We start from the raw sequence: 16,833 nt of genomic DNA on the forward strand, positions 1-16,833 counted from the left end.
GGGGCAGTTTACAAACACCGTAAAACAAATGAACCATCCTTTCGAGAACAGTATTTATTTGCCGGACAGAACTGCGCCCTTTTTGCAGGTTCTCCAGAGGAACTTGCTGGGGAATCTCTTTGCCGCACCCCGCCACCCCTTCCACCCAGAACCGAGGCAAATCGTGGGAAACCATGCCTTGGTCAAGAGCCCAAGCTCTCCAACGCTTCCTTTACTGCTAGGTGAGGCTTCCGGGTCTTATCAGGCCCAGCACTCTCTCTGCCTGGCAAGTACATTCCTGGGCCTTCTGGGTGCGCCAGACCGTCTCAAGCCCATTTCCTCCCATTGTTGGGAGGGGGGTCCTCCGCTTCCAGGCAGGAGCTGTCCAGGGATGGCCTCAGCCACCACAGTGGGCCTCGCCAGCATGGAAGGCAGACCGTTCGGCTTGGCACATGGGATTATTCTGCTCACAATCCGTGTTGTGGTGTGGGCTCCACAGGAAATGACAGGAGTAGGACTGGAAGTGGGCCTCAGCTCTGGGAAAGAGGGCTGGTCTCTGCAGTTTCGTTCTGCTTCGCTGCCGAATGAAACCTAGCAGGATTGGCATTCTTGTCCGTATTTCATAAGGGCCACCTACAAATTGGCCCCAGGCAGTTTCCTTCCTTCTTCAGTCTGGAGCCTCTGATGAATCCAGTTAAGGAAAGGTCCACAGCTTAATGCCAGAGACATGCCTGCCTACTCAGAGCACCTAACGGGAAAGACTTTTTTTCTGCCCAAGACCCCAAACCCCCCGCTGAAATTGCTGTTACTCTCTGTCCCTGCCCCTCCACCTCTCCCCAAGTAGAGCACAAGCTCGAGGGACGCTGCTTTTGAAAAGGCCGCCTATTCTCTTCTGCTCTGGAAGACCACACACGTCTGCTGAATCTCCCTCCAGAAGCCAAGCATCTCTCGGCATTTCGGAGCAAACTTTACCAGAGAAGCAAAACGTCCAAGGATCAAAGAGCTCCTTTCCCCTCTATTTGGAACAACCAGTCATTTCAGACACACCCACTAGGGGGCAGCCAGCACGCCTCGTGTGCGACGGACACAAAGGGAGGCGAGACAGCAGCCACACTGGCCAGCCAGGAGCCCTGCAAAGGGCCCCTCCCTTCCTCCAGAGCCCCCATACATCGCACAGGCTTCAGGTCCCGCTGCTCCCGTCCTATTTTAGCAGCAGCCTGACAAGCCACAGGCTGCTGTCAGCAAGAACACGGCCAGGCTGGACAGGGAAGCTGCCCATCCACCTTGCAACTCAGGGCCCGGCCTTCAGCATCTCAGGCACGCCCAATAGCGTTCTCCCGCTGCAGGGGCAACCGCCAGCCCCCTGGGCCCTCCGGGCAGACCCAGTCAAGGTCCACCCGCCTCACTTTCTGAGGTCAACCAGGGTGGGCTAGGGGTCGCCCTCTGAAGGTGCCCCCTAGGAATGTCCTGCCGCTTCTGAGCCTGGCCTGCAACCCGAGGGGGTCTCCCGCTAACCAGACTTGACTCTGCCTCGCTTCCAAGCCCAGACGAGTTGCGCAGGTGGTGCTACCTGCTGGGATTCTGAAAAACACAGTGCACCAAGGAACCGCAAAGGGGAATACTAACCCAGCTCAGCACGTTACGCCAACGCAGCCAGTAAATCTTAAGCTGGCCTCATGAACTTCTGGGCAGGGTGGAAACTGATACAATAATCTGATCTACATCCCGGCTAGTCATGGCCTCGCTAACTTCATCGACCATCCTTGACTTCAGTTTCTCTGTCTAGAAAATGGGAATCCTATGAATGACCTGAGAGGAATAGGAGAGATCATAAAGCCACGGGGCCCTCCACAATGTTACAGAGTCAACAGTCTCAGCTGTAAAGGCCCTACAGGGACAATGAATAGCAAACTCAAAGGCAAAAAAACAGTCTCACATCAAACAGGTTCACTGGGCCATTTGTGCTCCGAATACATGAACCACAAAAAATGCTTCCTTCAACTGACAGTGCAGCATTCAGGCAACATCTTATATCCCAGTCGTTTTTAACAGCTACTTTGAGTGCTTTTTAAACAGAAATTAGATAAAAATATTTTAAATAAACTGATGCACTGAAATATTCTAAATAAATACTAATAGTATGAAGAGCTGAGCAACACAATTAGTTCAGCAGCATGAAGGGCAAAGGAGAACAAAATGAAGTCAAAATTTACCAGATATTTGAGAGGGAGGGAACACTGTCTATCAGTTTCTCTTTAGCCTATTCCCCCTAAGGGTTTTGTTTTACTGAATAGGAAGTTAATTCTCAGGCAAGCCTTTCAAGCTGTTCTTTACATTTGTCTCTGTGCACTCGCTGTTAAGTCTCCTGCCTCCGCTGGAGGTCAGAAGCACACTTCTAGTACCTTTGAGGAGGGGCGAGGCGGAATTTCCATTTGTAACGTTAGAAGCTCATCTGCAAATCAGAGAGTACTGTAAGTTCCAGGCAGTGGCCATTTCTTGAAGCTTCCTGTTGTTAACTGGGTTAGATACACAGAACCTCGGGGCCAAGAGTTCTACCAAGCCTGGGTTTCAGCAGATGGATCCACTACACGATGCAGAGAGATTAACTGCTGCCATCCCTGCCCTACAAGAGTCTATAGCTGCCATCCTAGACAGAATAAGAGAATCACTGGGTTTTGTCTTTGGTCAAGATGACAAACTATTCTATTTGCATTATCTGGAAAATAAACATGGTACATAATATAGTGGACCTAAACTTCTGTAGCTTTCAATTGTGAGATCCAAGGAAAGAAGACAGTGTCATATCAGAAAGGACCTGCTTGTGAGAAGGTCCAGAAAATCTGTTGTCACCACTTGAAAGACTAGGAATGTATTTTTCAGGCTCTCTAAATAAACCTGAAAACTGGGATTCCCAGGGTGCTGAGAAAGTCCACTGGAGCTTTCTTGCTGCTCTCCTGCGGCACTGCCCAACGCATAGTGCTACGTCTTAGGCATGAGGTCGTCCAGCCCTTCACTCTGAGCCCCAGCTGTCTACCTGGATCCCCGAAAGGGGCCTGCCTGAAGCAACCACATGCGTAGCACAAGGCCCTAGCAGACCCAGCAGGCAGCAGAGACAGCAGCATGGTATCAAAATCCAAGATAATCCCCAGCCTGGACCTTCTGCGACTGTTTCTAGCACAACTGTTCCCAAAGTACTCCCAACTGCCCCCATTATTACACCAATATGGAAATGGGGAGATTTGGTGTTTTTCCAAGGTTTCCCTCCTCTACACACACACACACGTACGCACGCTCTGGCTTGCCTACCTTCCGATTCCCAACAAAGAGCAGAGTGAGTTGGTGGATGGAGCCCCCATTCTTCATAAGCTGTTTCTTGAGGGTCTGGGGAGAAGGCAGCGTCCAGCCAGGGGTGGGTCCTTGCATCTCAGTATAATTCAGGCTGGTGTCAGAGGTGAAGCAGTGGCCAGCTCGGGGCTCCTGGAGAAGGCTGCCTTCGCTATGAGTCCGACGGCGCAGCGAGTTCTGCACACTCAGGCTGCAAGCTGACTTACACACCGACGTTTCAAACAAGCTGCAGCGTTTTCTTTCCGCCCGGGTCAGATAGGCCTCATCGCTGTCCTCCTCTTCCTCTTCTTCCTCTTCTTCCTCATCAGCCAATTCCACTGGGCCACTGAGCTTGAGGCTGGTGAGGCATGTCAGGTCTTGGCTAAAAGTACTGTCCACCTGCAACTTTGGGATGGCAAAGGGCACCTCCTGCTCCTTCCCCTCGAGATGGCACGTCTGCTTCCCCTGTTCCGTAGGGATACCCTGGACTTCTGCCACAGCATCCTCTGTCAGCCCCACTACTGAGTCCTCCACCACAGGGTAGGCAAGGCGGCTGCTGTCATCCTCCCCCGCGGATGGCACTGCCCCTAGCTTCTCAGCTTCTGGCTCAAGCATCTGGGAGAAACAAAGAGGAAGGAAAAAGGGCCAACCGTATGTTTGGAAATGGGGTAGAAAGGCTCCAGTGTCCCAAATAATACTGGAAAGGTCAAGCAGAGGCTGATGTCTTAGAACAGCAGCAGATGCTTAAGTACATGTGGACGACCTGTCCCTTGAATCCCAAATACATCAGGAGCATTTCCTTCAAATAAGGGACATAGTTGGTCACACCACAAAGACTACTCCTTCAGAGACACCCACCTCCCATCCCAGACCTTGCACAGAACTCCCCCCCCAATTCCGTATTATGCAACCATAAAAATGTGGCACAGAGCATTAACGTTAACCAGCATACAGGCCAGCATATATTGCACTTTCCTTATATTTAATCAGCTGCTCAGACTGAGGTCACTACCATCTGTTCTAACTGCAAGCAATGATCCTCTGATATCACAGTATTTGCTCCCAAATTTTGTGTGAAAGACCCTCCTGCTTCCAAATTATTTTCTGCAGATGTTTTCTTCTTTAAGGCCCTGGTTTCCACCTGTTTCAGTCCACTTGGATGCCCAATGCCTTGTAAACCACTGTCAAAAGACCACCAGGAAGAAGGCCCTCCCCTTTCTGATCAATTGCGCCGTAAGAAAAGAAGGAACTGGCAAAGAAGCTGCAGTAGGATATGGATGCTCCCAGACAGAGACTGGGAATGGTCTGGTCTTTTAAGTGTCTAGAGCAGACGCCTGGATGCTTGGCTTCTGCAACCTCATGGTGGTTGAGCGAGCCACCTACAAGGAGTTTGTGCCTGACTCAACCACAGAGGCACGGTGTTGGGGGCTGTTTGCCAGCAGGCAAATTCTACACTACCCCAGCCTGACGAATTCAGAAACTTTCTCTTAATCGTGCCCCCCCCCATGAATTCCTTCTCAGAGATAACACCTTGGAATAGTTCATAATGGGACATTTCCATGTTTCCAAACCAAAGTGCAGACAAGGAGAGAAAAGACCACTTGACCAGCCCCAAGCCTCCTAGGCAGCAATCAGAAAGGGCTTGAGGAGAGAGGGACCTTTTCTCACACTTTGCACCAAGGTCTGCTGAGAAGAAAGGGGAGGCCTGCCTTTGCCTTGCCCTCCTTTCTTCCTTTTGTGGCAGTGGCCCGTTTGCCATGAAAGGGGAGGAATCAGAGGATGTGCCTGGCTGAGCAGCCAGATGGGCCTGTAGGCAGACGGGGTGACAAGAGTGCTTTCCGAAGGCAGAAATCTCCTTGGCGCTGCTTTCCCCCAGCGAGGAGACATGTCAATAGGGAATGCAGCATCTGTTCATACTTCCTGTCAAGCAGTTGGTAAAAGAAACAGAGTCCTTGGGATGAAACAGAGGGATTGCCAGATTTCCTTTACCATTTTTCAGATCTAGCGGAAAGTTCATTCTTTCCATTCAGAAAGCTACACTACAGCCAAGCCTCACAGTTCACCAGGCTACAAAAATGGCATCAAGGAGGGTTCACTGCAGAAGGTCCCATCTGATAACCTTCAACAGACCAGCAGCCCCGCTGGACAGCAGAAGCAAATGGTTTGTGAACAGACTGGCTGCAAAGGACACCCCCCTTCTGTAAGAAAGCCCTGAGAAGCATGGCTTCCTGCTGGCTGATATGTCCTGTCCCAGCCCGCCCCCCCTCTCAGAAACCCATCTGTTTCTGGGGGTCCTAGTGCAAGAGGTTAGAAATACCTGCCCAACACTTCCAGAAAGAGGCCGTGTTTTCCAGCCACGTGCCTGTAGCACAACTACCACCTGGCGTCCTTCCTGCAGGCCGCCAAGCCTTCTACAGCGAGTAAGTCTGAGGACAGACATGCTGCTCTCTAGATCATGAACCTCAGTGCCTCTCCTTCCATTTCTGGCACTGCCGGGGCTCCCGAGAGCCTGCCATGCCTGGCAGCAAGGAGTGGGGGTGGGAAGTTGATTTCCCTACCCAACAAGATCGTTCCTGCTGTCTGGCTCCTGCTTCTATCAGTTTGTTTAGGGCTGACAGAGGCTCCCTGGCTCTCCTGGTCGCAGGAGGATTAAAGGATGGGGGAAAGGGGGGGGCAGGTGCTGTGGTCCGATCTGCATTCTCTAAGACACTTACGCCACAAATCCCCTATTGCTCTCCACTTAATCTATCCCTTGGATTATATTATTTATTTCTGATTACTGTTTTAATTGTATTTTAATTGGTTTTTATTCTTATTTTATTGTAAACTGCCCAGAGTCGCTCGCTGAGTGAGATGGGCGGTGACTAAATTTAAAATGAATGAACGAACGAACGAACGAACATCAGGTGGTTAGAAAAACCCGCCATCCACAGTCACAGTCACTTTCAACGCTGTTTACGGCCCCCAGCATTTTAAAAATCTGCTTGCATCATGCTTACGTAAATGAGCGCAGCAGGCCAGTGCTCTCCACTGCAGCGCTCAAGCGCCTGCCAACCGTGTCCACCTTGCCCTCTTGTGCTAGGGCTCAAGTATTAGGCCAAATCCACCCACTCCCTTGGACTGTAATGACGCCCACCCCTTTTAACAGTAAGCTGCAACCCTAATCACTTTTCAGGAGGATGCCCAAGCCATCAGTTCTTGTTGCTTATTCTTCTATCATTATTGTGTTCTGTTTGTATTCCGCTGGCTTTATTGCACACCACCCAGAGTTGTGTGGAGTTGGCCAGTGTCTGAATTGAATAAATTAAATTAAAGAGTTCTTCACCCCAAAGAGTCCAACTGTAGCCTCCCCTCACCTCCAAATAAGGGCTGCTGAAATTTTAAGGAAAATCAGGGCTGCAAGCTCTGGCACCGAAAAGTGGTACTGATATCTGCTGGGACGGGGAAGCACTCCCAAGATGCTACTCTATACAGTTACCATCTTCTAATAAGGCAAACAGGCCATCTGCCACTGAGGAGCAGTTGCAGAGACTAGGTGACCTTGCAGGTAAACTGGGCAGAGATCACTGAACTCAGAGAGTTTGGTCACAAACAGGATGGAAAATAAGAGGGCTGAATACAAGCAGGAAGCCTGCCATCCGTTTTTAAACTGGCAACAAATCTGTCATTCCTGCCTACTGCGTGATGGGAACATAGAGGAAGAGATTCAACAAGGGGTCCTAATCCGGACATTATTTGTAGAGAAACGGATTGTCTCTCTACTATGCAGTCCCCGAGCATCACTCCCTCACATGGCATTACCTGCAAATCACTCACCCAGAAATAGCAGTCAGAAGCACCTACAATCCGTATGTCCCAAACCTGAGAGTGGCCCCACCAATTTCTCTGCAAGCCACTTGACTCACACTTCCTCCTCCAAATGAGCTGTTTGACTTTCAGGCCTCAGCAAATGTTGCTCAGGGGCCCAAAGCTAATTGAGATCTGCTGCCGGTATTTACCCACACCTGACAGATTGCTGGCGTTCCCTGTCTTGGCTCCTTGTCCCGCACTAGCCGAAATGCTTAATTGAACAACTGAGGTTCAGATGTAAATAAGATTTTAGCTCAGGAAACAAACAGAGCTGGTCAGGTTCCAACATGTCTCCTTTGCTCAGCGGGAGCAAATTATAAGAGATATTCCTTCCCGTGGGGGGGGGGGGGGTAGGAGAAAGAAAAGAGGGATGTAAACACCCTGTTGCTCAAGCAGCCATCATGCCACATCACAGAAGGGACCTGGTGACTTCCCCTTGGAACAGGCACAGATAATACACAAAATATCCCATTTTTCCACTGAGCTGAGCCAGGCAGGCAATGGAACACTGACTCATAGGGATGGCCTTTTGATGTAGCAGATGCCATAGGAGGTAGATTTGATACACTTCATATTCTCCTCAATTTACCAGAGCACATGAAAGTTAAAATATGATCGCTCCCTGTCCAGAAAAGGAACTTCTAGGAGATGAGGAAAGAGAATAAAACCTGAAGAATCTGAGTGAAAATTTCTGCTTCCTATATCCCCAGATATTTAGCAATGGGCAACCAATGATTAGTGCCAGTGGTAAATATGCAAACATGCTCAGGAACACTTGGTTCCGACAAAGAGTTCACATCCATGGGTTTCAAGGCGAGAAGGCTTAACTCTGGCCCAGCACAGTCACAACACATAGCGTCTTCACCAGGAAATAGGAAATGAGTAGGAAATAGATAAATGAGATTGCAACGCTTAACCGAGTGATCAGTTAGATCAATTTCAAAGCTCTTAAGACAAAAAAGTGCCCCAACTGACCTAAGCCAAATTAAGCAAAGGGTTAAGCCTAGTACTCTTGTTTGGGTTCGGCCTTAGAATGCTTGATATAATCATGAAGGGGCATTCACCGTCTAGAAAGGGGATGTTGCTAGACATATACTTACACCCTCCAGATGCTATACAAGAACAGCCCAAGCAGAAAAGCCGCATCTCTGCCTCAGCTACCTAAGTTCAGATTGGTGCGTGGGGGAGAGAGAGGGAAGAGGGGGCAGGCCTGAAGTCACTGCCCCAGCTAAGCCTACTGGCGGAACAGTTTCAGAAGTGCCTCAACTGCCAGGCCAAGGGCAGGGCCCCAGCACGTTTTTGCCGGCCATCTCCTCAGCTGACGCCGAAGCCATTCACGGGAAGCATCCACAGTTGCCAGGAGAAACTCAGAATGCATCTATTTTCATGGAAGGCCTTCTTTTGTTGTTGTAACTAACACTCACCTTTTTACAAACCTTCCTTAGTTTATCAGGGATGGAGAAAAGCCCTGTAGCACACGACTGCTCTGCAGGGAAAGCTTTTTACGTTCCTGCCCCACCACGATCTCCTGCCTCCCCGAAGCCATCCCGCACTCCTCCTCCGGCCGCCACAAGCCGCTTTGCCACCTGCCCCCCCCCCTTCCTGAGACGCTCCATCCCTTCTGGCATCCCCTGAGGCTGCTTGGGCGACCAAGCCTGCTCCTGCTGCCTTCAGCCACCGTCCGCACAGAGGAATTATGCTTTCTTAGCACAAAGATCAAGCAAACAGAAGTAGTTTCTCCTCCTTTTGCAGTCACTTCTCATTTAGTGTCACTGCATGAGGGCTAAGTCCCCTGTCTTCAGCCATGTGACATCACTTCTTCCAAAGCACGAATTCAGAGAGAATCACCATGCACCCTCTTCTGTTCTCACAGCCGTTAAGTATTCTCGCCCAAACTAAACACATAGCACAGAACCCCTCTTTCAACCTTGGCAGGGACGGGCTATCTGCATCCGTTCAATTTCTTTAAGAAAGCCGGGGGGGGGGGCAAAGCTCACTGCAACCCTGTAAGAAACATTAAAGCAATCCATGATCACGATACAACCTCTACAAGGCGAGAAGCATCCCAGAAGCCCGACTGTTTGCCTCTTACCTGCATGAGAGGAGTCCTGCAGCCCCTTCCAATTCGCAGGCCTTGAAGCAGGTGTCCTGGGGCTGCCAACGCCTTCCCCGAAGGGTTGGCAAGGGAAGAAGGGGCCACCCCAAGCCCGCCTTCCCCGCGAGGCTGCCGCTCCTGAGCGGCCACAGACCAGGCGCATCCGGGGTGGGCAGGAATACAGGAGAGAAGGCAGCAGCTGTCTAGACAGGGACCTGCCTCGGAGGGTGTCCAGGCAGAGGGGAGGGGCCCCCCAAACAGGGGCCGCCGCCCAGAGAGCAGCTATCCGACGGCTGCTCACCAGCCCTGCCTTCTCTTTTGTGCGGGCGCCTGAGAGGAAGCAACACTTGCGGAGGAGGATTTTATTGGCCTCCCTAAATCATATCATCATTGGATTAAGTGCAGTCAGGAACTTTGCCAGAAAGCAGCCAATTCCGATTATGCTCCTAAAACGCCAGAGGCAGGATCGATATCAGCTGGACAGAGGCAGGCACTGCTGGCTCCCGCCCTTCCTGGGAACAAAGGCCAGCCTTCAACACCAGCCAGACTCTGGGAAACAAAGCCTGCATGTTGCCCAAGGCCGCAGATGCACTCCAGCTCCTCTCCACCCCACCCACCGCACCCCCACCCCCGCCGGACAAACAAGCTCAAGGAGGCCCTCAGAGGACAGGCAAGTGCCCATTCCCCCAAGACCGCAGCACGAAAACAAGCCGCTTTTTCGCAGCAAAAACTCAGCAGGCCGAGGGGGAGTCGGCAGGGAGGTCTCGCCATTTCTGGTCTCTGCGCAAAGTATACCTAAGGGGACGAACGCCTGCCTGATCGGTAACCGTTACAGCACCTGAAACTTGCTAAGGAGAGGCGAGGCAGCCCCGGTGAAGCCTTCGCGGATGTCGCCAAGACTACAGAGGCACCAAGGCAAAAGCCACCGGGGTGCCCTGCGGATGCTCAGGAAGAAGGGCCCTCCCTCCTTCCCCCCGGGAGTCCCCGGGAGGTGTCTGCCAGACCACTGGGGGAAGGAGGGGGCCGAAGCGGGCTCTTTGTTGGCCCTCGCGTCCCTTTTTCTGCCCGGCGCTACCATCGCACGCGAGGGTCCATGGCAGGCCCTGCGGCTCACGCACTGACCAACTTTGCCTCCGCCCGGTCAAGCAGGGACCCTGGTACTGGCTGGCCACGCCCGGTCACCTAACTTCTTCGGTCGCCCTTCCGGCAGGCCAGAAGAGCCTGTGGGCCCCTCCCTCTCGCCGCTCCTTACCTTGCTCTCGGCCGGGGGGGCTGTTGGAGTTGTCCTCGGCTGCTGCTTCAGGATGTTATCAATCAGGCACCAGCACACCCTGGTCTTCTGCTCGCGGGAGTGAGCCTGCAGGCTGAGCACACACTCCAGCTTCTAGCACACAGGGACACAGAGGCAAGGGCGGGTCTGGAAAGTGCGCTCCACAAGACCCACATTCAGCCCCAGACTGGACCCGTGGCTCGCCTTCCTCAGCTGCCACATTCACAGATGGGCTGGCCAGCCCACCTGGGATACCAGCTGACAAGGAGCCCTTTTAACAAAACCAGTTAAATGCACCAGTTCTTACACCATGATGCCAGGACAGGGTTCTGGGAGGGCTTTTTCCCAGATCTTTCTCCCACTGGAGATGTGCAAAAATCCAAACCCAAGAGCCCATCTGGGTTGACCTCTAAGGCCAATAGGAAAGGAACTGCAGGGATAGAAACTTCAGTGAAGTAAACATTTTTATTCAGCTCTGCTGGATGGCTTACATGTCATTTGTTTCAGTCAACTTGCAGAGTCAGTGTCCTCCCTCCCCAACTTTAGCTCGTCCTTCTACAGCATCCAGGTGTGTTACTTTAAAAGCAGCTCAGTGCCCAAACCAAATGATGCCTCTGTGAAGGGGGAAGGCACTAAGATCACCGCCCTCCCAGTGACCTCCTCGCCTCCATCCTCAAGGAAAGGACCCACCACTGGTAAGTCTGTCACCCTCTTACTCATTGCTCTTGAATGGCCAGCAGGAAAAGGAGGCGGGTTAACTACAATGCGGAGAGAGCTCAGAGAGCGCCAGGCCCAGGCTGACGCAGGACTGGACATGCTGTTTTTGTTTTCGTTTCTTTAAGCAGAAACGGAAGGTGTAAACTTGGTCAGGCTGGGACCCTGCTATTTAATCCTTCCACTTCTTTCTGGGGAAAACAGGGCATTCTCATGGCCCTGCCAGACACTGATGGCTGTCTTTCAGGGCAGAATTCCCAGTACAGATCTCCTTCTATCTGTGCCGGAAGCCATGAAGAGCAGCATCACTGAGCAAGGGGCGCAGGTCCCCTCCGAAAGGACTGCAATTGAGGTAACAGACGCTGCGCACCCTCACACACGCAAGACACGTGTGTTATTACTGACGTCTAGCATCTGCATCTTCTTAGCTTGGAGCAATGAAAAGGGGTGATTTACAAGAAATGGATTCAGGTTTGTACAGCCTACACCTAGCCCTGGTAAAGCTGCAGATGCAGATCATAGAGCATTTAATGCAGAATGTCCCCAAGAGGCTGATGGAAAGATTCCCAAGCACTCTCCTTCAAGAGCAATCCCAGAGCCCATCCCTGAGCCCTCCGCCCGTGCCACCGATAATGGAATTAACGGTTTGCATCAATTCAATTAGGCTGGCCAAGAGCAATGCTCTGCAAATCGACTGCTGGCAAAGCGGGAGAGGAGCCTTTTCCCTGTGTGAGGGCAGGCATCTCCCCCCACATCATGCAAAAGGTCGAACATCAACATATGGCCTGTAAAGAAAGGGCTGGCTCTCGAGCTAAAATGGGCAAGTCAGCTAAAAAAAGCTACTGCCCAGATTCGGTTTCCTTCTTACACACTCTGAAGGAAGACCAACCAACTGGCTTCACTTCCTCAAAGTCCTCCAGGTATCATACGCCCATTTTTTCTGAATTACACTTGGATGGTGACATCTTTTACCTTCTGCACTAGAAAAGGTTTGTTTTTAAAGTATGTGAGAGTGAGCATGACTGCCTTCAGAAGCACCTATGCTTAAGATTCCCCTGCGGGACTCATGACTGGAAGGATAGGAGACCAACAATTCATTCAGAGATGCAACAGACAACGTATTCCAAGAGGGGCGAGTTCTACTGCCAAATAGTGATGCCCCACATTAGTATCCTGCCTTTCCTCTATGGAGCCTCCACCCAAGCTGCATACCCACGATAAATAATCCTGTCGGGTGGCCAAGCTCACTAGTCAGAGGAGGAAAGGGGAGAAATATCAGCGTACTCTAGCCCTGTGGGCAACCTTTGTGCACCCCAGAAAGAGGGTGTGGCCAGTGAGTTTTGTTTCATGTGAATATTTGGGGGGTGAGTATTTGGGGAGATAAAAGGCTCAAGACTCCTATTTTGTCCTTTAACATCCTCCAAAACTGAAGCAAATCAGGCCAATGTTGGGGAAGGTGAAAGTTTTTAAGGGATAAAACGATGTCTTTTGCCTGCTAGCTTTCTCTCTCACACACACACCCAAAAACAAAACAGAAACAAAGCCTTGCAGGTCCAACACGTTGGTCCACCAACCCGGGGGGCGTTCTGGAAGGACCACTGGGATAAACGTGGTCCGCAGGTTGCCTCTGGTCTCGTCCTGCAGAATCACCCATCCAACCTCGGCAGTTAAAAGCAGGGGAAGTAGCAGTGAGGTATGAGCTGCATATTCCTGAATCAGGGCTTCAGAGTTTCACCATGCTGGATTTTGGCTGCACCCAAGAACGTAACTACCCCACCCTAACTTGAACCACGTTATTCACATTCAGAGCACTAAGAAGACCCCTTATGGCAAAGAAGCCTATTGCAACACTAACTACAAATGTCACAATGAGAAAGGCCCAAGAAACCCTCTTCCTTATTCACTGCTGCTCCTTGAGGCTGGGATGTTTTGAGAGGCTTTCTTCCAGGTAGAATTCAGTCTGCCGCCTCCCCGTGACACTTTCTTCTGCCCTCGACAACCAGCTACAGGAGGAGGCTGATGGATGCAGTAAGTCATAAACAGCTGGAATTGTGGCTGGAAGCTAACTTGCAAGTGACACTCACCTCTGCCAGATAAAGAATGCAGAATTTCAGATCCTCAGAGGAATCTGCAAGAAAAGTAGATTGAAGGGGTCATTTAACTTTCCCTGACTTCAACAACTGAAAACAAAAATTGTTTGGGCCAAGTGCTCAATATGCTTTAGTTATTTTCACGGAAAAGGAAGAGCACATAAACGAGCCAATTAGTTATGGAAGCTACCCTAGCCAATTAGTCAGTCCATGGAGACATCTAGTCCAGTGTTCTGTGCTCTTGCTGGCTGCAGATGGACCCAGGACTAGGTTTTAGATGAAAACAATCATCTATGGATCTTCTGATAAAACATATAAAACTACTTGGCAGTAAATCCTCATCTGGCCCAGATGGTCTCAAACCAAAAGGGTCTCCTCTCCCACTCCTCCTGGCCTGGTGCTGCTAGGACTAATTCCACAAGCCAAGTAGACGCTCTTGGTGACAGCTGGTGCCAGGTTCTTACTGCAAGATGAATTAATAAATAATGCCAAAATTACTGTTGAGCCTGACCATCTTCAGGGAAAGGCAGGAAGTTCTGGCTGCCAGGCAGCATTTGGGCCCTTAAGCATTTTATGCATCTAGTTTAGAAAAATGATGCCCAAGGAAGAGCTGCAATGAGTGACTTGAGAGAGTGGGGATACAGAACATTTTCCCTTCCCTCGTGCCATCTCCTCACTTAACAGGTAATAAACCTTTGAAAATCATCACCAGAGAACGTGCCATTGCCATTTAAACGACTTTCATTAAAAGGACTGGCTGGATTCAGAGAGGAGGGCAAGTCCCTCCTTAGTCAGAATCACATGGCTTTATGCAGTCACAGCTTTCCATCTTTGGGGTTCAAATCACTCAGGAGTACTGAAACAATACGACAGAGTGGAGAACAGGAGAAAAAGCCTTGTCTGCCTTCAGCTCCAGGGACAAAGGAAAGGCAGGCTGCAAGCAGTAAATGCAGACCGTTAAGAGAGCTTCCCCGAGCATAGGCCTTCAATACCAGCTGCTGACAATGAAGACCTATCGCCTCCTGCTGGCCCAAGGACGGGCATCCCTCTGGTCCAGAGGGCGGACTGGCCCATTACCAAAAGGTGCAATTCTTTCATAAGAGCTCTGGACTCACCCTCTTGCAGCCGAACATCCTGCAGGTAAAGGGGGTTGCGAAAGACATTACATCGTCCAGGCTCATCTTCCTGGGTGAACAGCAGTAAGTCTGAATAAACAAAGAGAATCACCTGGACAAGGCAGGAGGAAAAAGAAAAGAGTCTCACAGAGCTCAAGAACCACACCACGAAGCAAATTAATAACTCTTTCTGCAATTTATTACATTTGGTTTAGTATATCAAGTGTTCATCCATGCTAATCTGTAACCAGATGCCAGTTATCCATCCTGCTCTTCTTGGTTCAGGAACTGGGCTAATTCCCTTCTACAGCTTGTTTAGTTAAAGGTTAATATTAAATGTTGTGGCTGCAGTTTCCATAACCAAGTCAGCTTGGTTTTGTCTGCCCTAAATCCCCTGCCAAGATGTTTCCCTGACATAGGGTGCGAGCCTTTGTTTTGCCTGCATAACTGTTTCCAGCCACGGCCAGTTCCAGATAGTGGACTTCAACGCTCAGAATCTCAATGGAGGCCCTGCTGCTGGGGAGTTCTGGGAGCTGAAATCCATTTCAGGCGTCCTGCAGGTGTCACTACCCTTTTCTTTCTTGAGTCAGCCTGACAGGAGTTGAAATCCTTAAGGCATCTGTTACCTACCTCTGAGTTAGGCAAAGTTATTCTTGTAAAGGTTTATTAAAAAAGAAAGAAAACAAAACTTTAAAACCAATTGTAAATCAACAGTGCATTACAATCTTTTGAAACTCTGGCAGAATTTGATTAAGAGATTTACAAAAAACTTTTTAGAGCAGGTTGTAAGAAAGCAAAAAACTCTAAGGATCCAGTCTAAAGGCAAGTCTTACCACCATCCTAAATATCAGGGCCCCAAAGGCCAGCCAGACTTGATTCAATAAAATAGCAAACTAAGTTCTCCAAGTGTCACCACCCATGAACAAGAGGAAGGTTATCAGCCTGTTCAGGAAGCTCTAAGGTCTGCAGAAGTAGAAAAATCCCTGAACAACCCAATGCCAACTCTGTGGGCAGTGGCATGCAGTGCTGCCCTCTGGGGGCTAATGGAATAGAAGACTAAGGGAGAGAAACAATCTAATGGGAGAACTGTGGAGCCACAGGAGGCAAGCTGGCTGGAACACTAACCAGGATAACGGCACACTTCAGTGTTTTGCTGCAGGTGCCGTTTGCATGCTGTTATTAGCTGGAGAGTTAGGAATGGAATTGTCAGAGTCTGCATGTTTGAAGACCATCTCTGGGCCACAGGCACAGGTACTGTGGACATACGAAGGGGGAAGAGCTGCGTTGATTGTGGGTTTCCAGAAGCCACTTCTTAGCCAGTGGGGAAAGCAGGCTACTTCACTCTGACCCAGCGAGGCATTCTGGTGCTCTGTTCATGCCTCTGTTTCTGGATATACAGCAGTAATTTCAAATCTCTTTAGCTCTTTGTCCACAGGCTGCTGTGCCCTGACAGGGACTTGCATTCACCTGCAGAGAGCTTCTAGAGTCAGCCCTTGCATCTCATTTTGGAGTTCAATTTTATGGGCCTAAAACTCCTCTTGCAACACTGCTCCAAAAACTTCCCAGGTCTCTCAGAGTTTCAAAGATTATGACTGTGGGAACAAAAATCAAGTCTAGACAGGATGTGATTGAAACTAGTATATGATTCAGGGAATGGACATTTCTGGCAGAGCGCCGCACGTTGCACAGCCAACTGCCCCTTCCCCTTCTCTTCCTCTTCTAGTGAAAAAAATACTATGTTATCACAATTCTGAGCAAAATTCTGGAAGCAGCTTCCCTACAACACACAATGCAACAAAATCAGTCTCTAAGACCACCACACTTGACAAACTTGGAACTTGCAAAGCACATCCCAGCCAAATTCAGGAATTACAGTAACAGCAAAAGATCCACCATTTTTGTTTTGGAAATACTAGCCAAGAAATAACAACAAGCCATTATTGGAGGTGAATGGGGAAAAGTGTCCAGACAGGCTCTTAAAAACAAGCAGAGCTCTAAAGAAGGAATTTTGCTATTCCAGACCCTAAAGCCACATTGTTTAATTCAGGTTTAGTTTCATTCAGGAACTCTTTGGGACATCTGGACATGTTCCCTCACCCCAGGCCTTAAGATCTATTTAATGGGCTGAAACATGTCGCAGTACAGCCTCTTCTGGAACTTATCCCGTTTGCAGGTGGAGACAGTGTGCATATTTGGGTCTTCTCTCCAAGAAAATGGCATGCTAGACTCTACAGGTTGGTTACAAATTGAGGCAGCAGTCAGTGGCCTTAAGGCAAAACGGGCTAGTGAACAAATAGATCCTCATTCATTCCTGCCTCCAAAGGTCACATACAGCTTGAAAAAAAAAGAGCTGACTTCTGATCAAGACACACTTGCAGCGCAGTCTGATGCATGTCC

General features: G+C 50.0%; 1 protein-coding gene across 8 annotated transcripts in view; it reads right to left on the minus strand.

Moving 5' to 3' along the window:
- RGS3 (regulator of G protein signaling 3) overlaps positions 1 to 16,833 on the minus strand; it is a 46,190-nt gene that overhangs the window by 7,110 nt on the left and 22,247 nt on the right. For all 8 annotated transcript variants that reach the window (XM_088146757.1, XM_088146759.1, XM_088146760.1 and 5 more), the window contains 4 exons: positions 14,437 to 14,548; positions 13,316 to 13,359; positions 10,500 to 10,631; positions 3,286 to 3,918 (listed from right to left, as the gene is read on the minus strand). In XM_088146757.1, the coding sequence (XP_088002883.1) occupies positions 3,286 to 3,918; positions 10,500 to 10,631; positions 13,316 to 13,359; positions 14,437 to 14,548 (921 nt within the window). The remainder of the gene's footprint in view (positions 1 to 3,285; positions 3,919 to 10,499; positions 10,632 to 13,315; positions 13,360 to 14,436; positions 14,549 to 16,833) is intronic.

This window comes from Python bivittatus, unplaced genomic scaffold, assembly GCF_059951505.1.
Source record: "Python bivittatus isolate LINGU-HERP-01145 unplaced genomic scaffold, Pbiv_v1 ctg000160_np1212, whole genome shotgun sequence".
NCBI lineage: Eukaryota > Metazoa > Chordata > Lepidosauria > Squamata > Pythonidae > Python > Python bivittatus.